Here is a 9,898-nt window from a genome sequence, read left to right on the forward strand (position 1 = left end):
ATGAAAGAATAACTTTTTGTGCACGATTGAGTGAAATTATGCTTTCAAAGTTGATGGCCGAAAAAGCAAACCGTTCATGCTTTCAAAGTTGACGTACGATGGGTTGTCTTTCTTGTAAAATTCTATAAAACCCTAGCTAGGCTTACAAGTTGCATTATTTTATTGCCTTATGATTAAATTATTCTCTCCTTCGCTCATTGATGACTTATGCTTTTTTTGGATTATATGTCATTTGCAGCGTCATTAGACAACTTTTGCACCCTTCGAGGTTTTTCTAATAATCATAATTGATGCTGCAATCCTGCTTCTCGCACGTTTCATTTTCACTATCCATTTGCTCATTTCACGAGATAGCTTTCCAAGAATAATAAAATCCCTGCAAATCCTCTTTGTTTTTAGATTTTCCTTTTCTTTATTCCGTAAAGATTGATCAGCAAGCTATGGTAAAGGTGTCTTACCTGATGAGCTTTCTAAATGAAGTTTAATTATTTGTCGATATTCTTTGGTTGATACAACCACTAATAATCACTCTGTATTTATATGACATGCTTTTGATCTTATTTTCTTAATTTAATCTATTATCTAATGGGACGAGGATACCTGCAATTTCGGTAACTACTTCCCACTTTTTTGTTTCGCATAGGTACTTTTGATTTAATATTTTTAAAGATATTTTTATTGGTGGAAAGATGTAATTTATAAAAATGTAACTAATGGAACTACCATGTACCGATATGTTGCTTTTACCCTTTTCTTCTCAACATATTTTACTTTCCCTTTGTTTAAGCATATCTCAACATTTAGGTACCAAGTATTGGATAGCTTAATAATTTAGGGTTTCAACACGACAGGGGTGATGTTAATTAACATTTACCAAAAAAAGCAAAACTTCACTTTTCTAGAAGTAAAAAGCCATGTTTTAACTACTTCCTTCGAAATGGCATTTAGATACCTAAGTTGCCATCGACTCAATATGTCATACAATGAAAAATATAATTCTAATTTTGAGTGTTTCAACTATTTTAGCATAGAAATAATCGATATTTGATCTAAAAAATGTTAAAATCTATTTAATCCTTAAAAATTGCATCTCGGTCATATAGGTTATGAAACTAAATAAATCAAACATTAATAATAGATGCATTGCATATTTGTACTTAATATACTTAAATCATTGATGGATGCATGCGTGAAAGAGAGATACATAAACAAACTTCATTTTTTCTTAAATTAAATTGATATTTAACCTTTACCTACAACTTTGATATACCTATACAAATAGACAGTTGAATAGACTATTCATGATATTATTGGTAAATCTTATCTTCCAAGAACAATAAATATCGTTGATATATTGACTTGACAAGATATTGTCCATACTACTTGTATACAATATATAGAAAATAACTTGACAAGATTTTATCTCATCTGAGTGCTATAATTTTTTTTTTCCATTTACTTGAGCATTACAAATTTGAAAAATCGATCACTTAAGTATTATCAGCGATTCACCTTATTGAAAAATCTAACATTGACACTAGTCCTCATATGTGGCTTCGCCGGCGTTGACGTAAACAAATTATTATTTTTTGAATTTTGAATTTTTCCTTTTTCTTTTCCATTTTTTTAGGGCTAGCAAGGGTCATTAGAAACCTTCTTTAGCTCTGAAACCCTCACCTAGATCTAGTGATTTGCAGCTAAGGGTGAGGTAGCCCTTGCCTAATCTGCGCAAGATTTGCTGGTGACCCTTATTGGCCCTAAGAAAGGGAAAAGAAAAACAAAAATAAAAATTCAAAATTCAAAATTTAAAATAATTTAATTTTTAAAGAAAATTCCACATTAGATGGGGAATTAAAAAAATCCACATAAGATGATTTGCCAGAATTAGCACTCAAATGATCAATTTTATTTTGATGTGGCACTAAAGTAAGCAAAAAAAAAAAAAGTTATGATATTCGAGTGAGCATCATGCATAAGTTATGGTACTCTTGCTATTCTTCTCCCAACTTAAGGTCATGTTAGATACAATGTTAAAATGTTAGATGCAAACCCACACATGAACTTAAAAAGTCTCGCGACAAGCACATTTTTTTTTTTTTTTTTTTGGTAGCGACAAGCATATACTTGAACATTATTTTTATTCAAGGTTCAATAATCTCTACTCTATCTAAATAAAACCAAGAATAATTTAAAAAATTTCAAACTTTTCCCCAAGTATTTCAATGAAGCACATGTAAGCCATCATGACGAATTTTTACTGATGATCTCCAAGTAATGAATAAAATCACAACGTAAAATTTAACAAGTTAGTTTGAAGGTGATTCCTATAGTTACATTTTTAAAATTGTTTCTTTCCAATTTTATAAATTAGAAATTCCTGTTTCTAAAATAAATGAAATCTTCATCATCTCTTTCTCTAATTATTTAAAGCTTTTGTCACCACTTTTTCTTTTTTTTCCCTCTTGACGGGTTCTCTCCTTTGCTAGGTTATAAATGGATAAACAAGAAAATATCACATAGCTAGAGTCACAATAAACTTTCTCACTTTCTTACGAGCACCTTTTCAGATTGACACTTTATAATTCAAGCAAGACTTGTCCTTCCAACTTTCGAAGAGTCGTTGTATGTCAAAATTTATTTGACGGTTCATAAATTGCAATTCCACCACAAACAATACAAGTTATAAGCTTTGAGCTTTGAGAAAAATCTACCTTTTCAAGACAATAGATTAACCTGGTGTTCTATAAAGTGTGCTCAATGTGATACCTCCATTATATTTCTCATCAAGAAATTCAAGAAGATAGCTGTCCTCTTCACAAGCATGCAGTTGACACATGGGTCCTCTATTATATAACATTTATTGATGATTGCATAGAAGTTTAATGGATTTAGGTACAATAGATTAGCATAACAATACTGCTTCCTCCAAAATAAAGCTAGATATACTAATACTTAGTGGGTTATAAAACTTATTTACTAAATGATGCGTGTGTGACAGAATCCTGTTGGAGGATTAAAATGTGAAACACTAATTCAATGTCCTCTTCTGGCTTGACATATAATTTAATAAATCTATTTTTCAGAGATCGTCTTATCTCCAGCATTACTCTTTATTAAATCCCATTCACAAAATCGTTTTACTAATTATTAAGTGCCCATATACAGTTTGACTGTGAATTTACTTTATCGGTTTTGTTCATCAATCCAGAATCCCTAATAACACGCAGTTTTTCTTATATGAGGTGATCGCTTTATCTTTATAGAAGGATGAGAGAAAGACCAATCCTGTGCAATTTTTCCCCCCTTTCGTTGAGGAAACTATTGTTAGAATTCATTCTAATAAATCAAGCTAACTCACCTTTTATGTACCATGATATTATGTTAAAAATTACATGATTTTATGCAATGCTTGGCTAATCTTTCGACCTTGACAATAGTAATTATGCATCTTTGACGTACTCTGGCAGTTATTATAAAGTAGGAATCAATACTTGTGAACCCTGATCTATTAAGACCTTCATCTTCTTGAGACATTTGCCTTGTTGACCTTTTGGGAAGTGTTTGATTTACCCAATCCTTCGTTTGGACTTCGCATCAGCCAACTAAATAGGGTAATTCCACTTACCGATTTCTTGAAGCTTTCCCTTGTTGACTTAACAGAGAGGAGTAAAGTAAACATTGACCATGCCTCGTGAAGTCAGATTTTATACTAAGTTGTGTAGTATTTCAGCTTCTTTCCATGTTTTGCCTTCAGGTTCCTCCCTTTTGTGGCAAAAATCTGTTAGTAATTGCATATTTGTTTTGAAGAATTATTGAAGAAAACAATTCAATGATACTCGCTGTGCAGTGACCAACATAGAAAAGAAAAAGATTCTCATTGTCACGTAAGTGAAACCCTAAGAAATTGTAGGACTTCATATGCTCAGATCATCAATTATGTGGAATCTCTTTCTAATCATGCCCTTTCACGTTGTACTTGGACCAGCTAATAAAGTAAGTGATAGAGGGAGAGACGCACGTTGCGAAAATGACTTTAAAAAAATTCATAGGGCAAATTGATCAGATCTATTGGGAGACGGGTGCACAATCTTCTTCTTTTTCATTTGTTTCCACCAAGGAAAAGCTGGTAAGTTAGTTTATACTGAACAGCTCGGGCGTTGGTGGCAAGATGCGCTTTTGTCATCGTTTCAGGGTTTAGGATTTCAGCAAACTTTTCTCTCGATTTTAGTTTCAGTATTTTATCCCAAGCTTAAAAAGAATCCATCTCTATCTAGTCAGTGGGTGCAATGTACCTAGGGAATAAGACATTTAAAAAAAAAAAATCTATTCTTTGTTGGCATAGCCATTCTCTGTGGCAAACTAAAATAATGGTGTGCATTATATTGATTAAAGCGACGTGTTATCTAGGGTTTCACTTGTTTGAGTTGGCTATTCCATCCCTATAGATTAAAAGCTAAAAAACATTTCATTAGTTTATGCCTCGTTTCACAATCATCGAGAATAACAGACAAATCTGTCTATTTGTTCTATTATATTGCAACGTGTTCCCAGCAAGCTGTTCTCCTTATGCTACCATATATAATTCATATAGATTCAAAATATAGATCATTTGGACAATTATGGTTAGCCACTTGTCTATAAGTGAATTAATAAAGGAGCAATATATCTCCGAGTATGACATATGATTGAAAGAGATAAAAACTTATAGGAAAGGCTAATAACCTATGCCGTTATAAGTGTCTTCCACATAATGTTCTTTAGGCTTTTATTGCGTAGATACCGTCCGTGCAAAGTCTAGTTTCTAAGACTTTCAAATGTACACTAAATATATATGGTGAAAAGACAACCTTTAAAATAATATACTCCACGTATCTATTATATCGTATAGAAACTATGAAATTCCATTCATGTGGAAGTCGAATTATTATCTTCAATATATGGTTTTTAAAAAAAGTCATCAACCAAGTGGTTCATTCAGAACCTTTATGTGAAGTCTTACTGCAAGAGTTTTAAGCACCTCTCTTAAACATGACCAAATTAAAAGTTCTGTAATATGTACATTTACCTTGTTGGTTTATTTCGTGACAATTTAAGTTTTTTGGAGGGCGAAAAACATAGTTTGTTTGATGAGGTATCAAAGCATTGGTCGACGGTTAATATCTTGTCACTCTCTTTCAATTTTATCTCGCATGTTATTCATGTTATTCTAGTTCTTATTCCCCGATAACGTTGTCGACGTGATGACGTCCATAGCTTGTCTTCTGAATGTAAAGAATCGACTTATATGGGATGAGGTAAGTTATATGATATAGCATAAATTTGTTGTTAGCACGTTTCCTGGCGATTTATGTTTTAGGAAGATGGGCTTGTCTTATCCATGTTTATGAGCTACTTGATGTTTCTGATTATAGAACTCCCCATACTGTCAGAACCATCAACATCTTGGGGTTATTTTCAGTCGATTATGGTTAGTGTGTTTTTAGTGGACGCATTCTTATAACCGATGGTACATATGAAGACTGATGTTTAACTGTCTCAAGATAGTATAGGAGGATCTCCTACCAAAATCATGAAAGTAGAAATGATCCAAAATACTCGAAACATTAATATCCAAACCTAGGGACCATCGACAACAAAGTAACGTGAGATCACTGAAGTCGAGCTCTCTTGAACTTAAAAGTATCTTCAGGTGATTTGCTCTTCCATCTCACATCCCCAACATAGAGTCGACATATTGAACCTCTTCTTTATTTATTTATTTATTTATTTAACGATGAGTAAGCCAAAATTCCTTGCTCAAAAGCAAGGGAAGGGTGTGGATCAACCCCTTTTTCGAATCCATGCCATAAGTCAACATGACTTCTCTAAAACAAGACCAATCAGAACACACCCACAGCTAAGAAAACCAAGCAACAAACAACCTTCTTACAAACAAACAGGAATGACTTTATGAAAGAACAACAAAGCCTGACACCCAGTAGCATGTAAGGAAATTCTTCTTCTTCTTCTAAAGAAAAAAAGCCTTTTATGGAAGAAAAATATGAGAAATATGGCATATAAAGCTACTATATAATGAGGATTTAATGTTTGCATTGGGTAAGCATAAGAGAAGATATTCAACAATTCTTTCATCTATGGGTCTAAACTGCTAAAATAGTTGGCAATTGGTCCCACAAAACTTCACATGCACATCTATTAACTCATTATAGCTATGAGAAACGATAGTATAAATTTGAAAACTAATTAACGTGAGATTATTATAGGATCCAAAATCACGAGTTACTTCTTCTAGAACACTAGGCCTAATTTCCCGTTACAGAATGTCTAACCATCGTTTGACCAAAAAAATCCTACTTTCAATAACGATGCAACTGAAAAGAGCATCAATCGTGGATGTTTAACTATTGAAAAAAATAGATAATATCTAACATTCCATGGTAGTTATCTTGCTTGAGCAAAGTTCAGTGTGATACACAGTCAACAGGTCTTATGAACCAGTTTAGTAGTTACCCTCTTATAACTTTAGTTATTTGTACTTGATTTGATTTAATACTACCTAGAACTGTTTGACCGAATTAACGGAAAGCTTAGGGTATATATATTTGCTTCTAGCTCTTTGCATGATGTGCTTTTGGGACCACCTGGATATAGTTTAAGTTAATTATGCTCTATGAATTCTCCATCAGAGGGAGAAAAAACTCTGCCAAAACACTAAGAAATTCAAACTTTGGTCAAATTTTAAACAGTTTGTACTGTCGGGTTCTTATGGAAAATTAGTGGGGAAAAAACATGAACATTCAATGATTCACATGCCAACGGAATTATTTCCTTTACCATATAATAAAGAGATCAGACATGTGGGCATCCCATAAGAGTAGTTTGAGTTCCTCCTATCGAAAACTTAATATAGGGTATGAATGAAATACATGGCTATATATCTGGAAGCCTAAGTCATAAGTACCAATAATATACCGAATGAAAACCTTATTTAAAACTCTATAATGAATGATTCGGACTTCTAAGAATTCATCAATTATGACCTTAGTTTTTAGCAAGTCCAATGGCCATAGGAAGAGATGTGCATAGATGAATCTTCTATGCTTCCTTACTATAGCGTTGCCCCCATTTTCTCTCGTTCTTCTTACATTTTCCTAACATATCAAAAACCAAATTGTATTGAATGTTCAAACTATCAAGGAGGAAATTTCTTAGTATTTTTCGATCCGTTAGATCCAACACACGTGAAGCTCAGTATGTAACGTAATTGTGAATGTATTAATACATAAGTCACAAGCAAATTGGATTAACGAGCACAATAACGAGAAGATGCACTAGAGATTTGAACACTTGATGAGTTATAAGATTGTGTTAAGCGATTATTATTTCAAAGGCATATGAGAGTCGGAGTATTTATTTCAACCGTATTTCTCATTAATAAAATCCGAGCATATTCCTCATTAAAACAATCTAAGCGATGTAATGTCCCCAATTAGCTCTTAGGCAGAGAGTATCCAAACTGATGATGCCAAAACATACACCAATCAACTCTGCTCCAACTTATGAAAATCACATCATGTTACCTTCTTGAAAATGCAAGATGCAACTTGCCTTAAAAAAATCAATGCGAAAACCTTTTAAATTTGGAGGACTTTTGAAAACACGTGTATGTGGGACCAACCCCAAATGTAAATTGAAAGCAAGTTATCGAGCCACCCAGAACATCATTTAAGCCTGAGAGTTAATCGCACAGCCACACTACTCCTCTCCTTGTTTCCTCACAAAGTCAAAGCTACCTCAAAAATGGTGAGACATCCACTTAAACCCAACAAGAGCAACAATACAAGAGTAAAGAAAGGCACCTGGAGTGCAGAGGAAGATCAGAAACTCATTGCTTATATCAAGAGATACGGCATTTGGAACTGGATTCACATGCCCAAACCCGCTGGTATGAAATATTGATGTATTGATCTTGTTTTTCGCTGATCTCTGTATCTGCTTTTGCTGGGTATAATATCAAACCAAGTCTTGAATATGCGTGTGAATGACTCAGGTTTGGCAAGGACAGGGAAAAGTTGTAGGCTTCGGTGGATGAACTATCTGAGGCCTAACATCAGGCATGGAAACATCACCAAAGGAGAGGAAGATATGATTATAGACTTGCAACGACTTCTCGGAAATAAGTAAGTTCGCACTTATTACCTCAGTGAAATCCTATAAAAGATTAAAGAAAAAAACACATCTGCAAATTTATGTAGCCTCACAAAACGGAGAAACTACCATCTTTTTGTCGCCATTGCATAAAACACTTCATTTCTTTTGTCAGAAGCCTCTTTCACTTCCACAATGATAGACTACAGGTATGTATGTAGTACAAGCACTGCACGGAAGTAATTTTGAATCAGTTGACAAATCATTGATTCTTGGTTAAATTCATTTACCGCAGATGGGCAGCAATAGCAGCTAGACTTCCAGGAAGAACTGATAATGAAATAAAGAATTATTGGAACACCCGTTTGAAAAAACGTGTCGGGAATGGGAACAAGTTGCAAATTTCAACCGCAGGTGATATTAAAGTTAAGCCTTCTCTTCCCACTATTGATACTCCGAAAAAAGAACCCATTCCAAGAATGAATGCAAATAGCTTGTGCACCTCTTATGGAGTTCACTATGATGACAAAACCTCGGAGAATAGGTGGTATTCACCATCCGACGTGACTGGCGAAGAAGAAAGCTTGTGGGAACAATTCCTTGCGGTGAAAGATTTTCAAATTGCAGAGAATTTCGGTGGCATGTACATGCAATCGGGAGCTAAGGCCCCTGTCTTTGTGTGTATGCAACAGGAGCTCGTGTACCACAGCGGTTCCTATGAAGATTTTATGATGGATTTATGGGAAAAATGATGATCGCTGAAGGTACTCAGATGAAGAGGTGCCATATAATTACTTGTAGTTTCCTGTTAAGTTCCAAGGAATGGGAAATTGATGTCATGAGCGTTGTCCTTTCTGGAATTGACCATCGTTGTTGTCTTTTTCTATCTCGTGTATTTATGTTAGACTACGTCTCAAATTTGAGTTTGTAAAGGAAACTTAATCCAAGTATGTTACTTATTTTTAAGTGGCTTCCCAGTTTGATTACTCTTGATAGGGTTTTCTATTGTGGTTCTAACTCTTTCATAATAAGTAGTCTTCTTCTTGAATTGTATCCAAAGAGATGGTTTTTTTTTTTTTTTTTTTTTGTGAGTTACACTCTGAAGCAATCCTCGATGTGTTTTTGGCCGTGACAATAAATTGTGTGCTGTGCTTGTGAATTACATCTTGGTAGTTCAAAGTTGTGAAAATCTTGTGTTAAGATTTTACATAATTCTTTTATGAAGATTGAGTGATTGTTTTGCAAAAAATTATGAAGACTATAGTGTAATTGAGGATTAAGAAATACTAAAAGTGTTTGAGTAATTAGAGCATTTTTATAATCTCCATTGTATTACTTGATTTATAGTGGAAACAATTATTGCTCTCCCCATGAATAAAGGTTATACTGATTGGGTGATGTAAATTTGATATTTAATTAAATTTTCTTATTCTATTATCTTATTGTTTGATTGTTCTTTTTTTTTTTTTTTTGGTGACAGTTGGTATTAGATCCACACTTGACTTAGTTGAAGCAAATCAATGGTGATGGAAGAAGGTAAGAAAAAATCAACATACTTGATGGGAATGATTTTGGTTTATCAAATATGCAGATTGGGGATTTGCACAAGAGAAATCTGGTCTTAATCCTATCAGGAAAGAAGCCAGATTTGATGAGGCAATTTATGAATGCATATTTGATATGCTGGTAAAATTGAAGTGTCAACATATATTAAACCCAATCATTTGCATCCATCCATGGGAAATAGTCA

General features: G+C 33.7%; 1 protein-coding gene across 1 annotated transcript; it reads left to right on the forward strand.

Moving 5' to 3' along the window:
* Positions 1–7,433: 7,433 nt before the first annotated feature.
* Positions 7,434–9,079, forward strand: LOC104440629 (transcription factor WER-like). The gene is made up of 3 exons (XM_010053555.3): positions 7,434–7,945; positions 8,051–8,180; positions 8,444–9,079. The coding sequence occupies exons 1-3, from the start codon at positions 7,801–7,803 to the stop codon at positions 8,898–8,900; spliced, it is 732 nt and encodes a 243-aa protein (XP_010051857.2). The 5' UTR covers positions 7,434–7,800; the 3' UTR covers positions 8,901–9,079.
* The last annotated feature ends 819 nt before the right edge of the window (positions 9,080–9,898 follow it).

Source organism: Eucalyptus grandis, chromosome 4, assembly GCF_016545825.1.
Source record: "Eucalyptus grandis isolate ANBG69807.140 chromosome 4, ASM1654582v1, whole genome shotgun sequence".
Classification (NCBI taxonomy): Eukaryota; Viridiplantae; Streptophyta; class Magnoliopsida; order Myrtales; family Myrtaceae; genus Eucalyptus; species Eucalyptus grandis.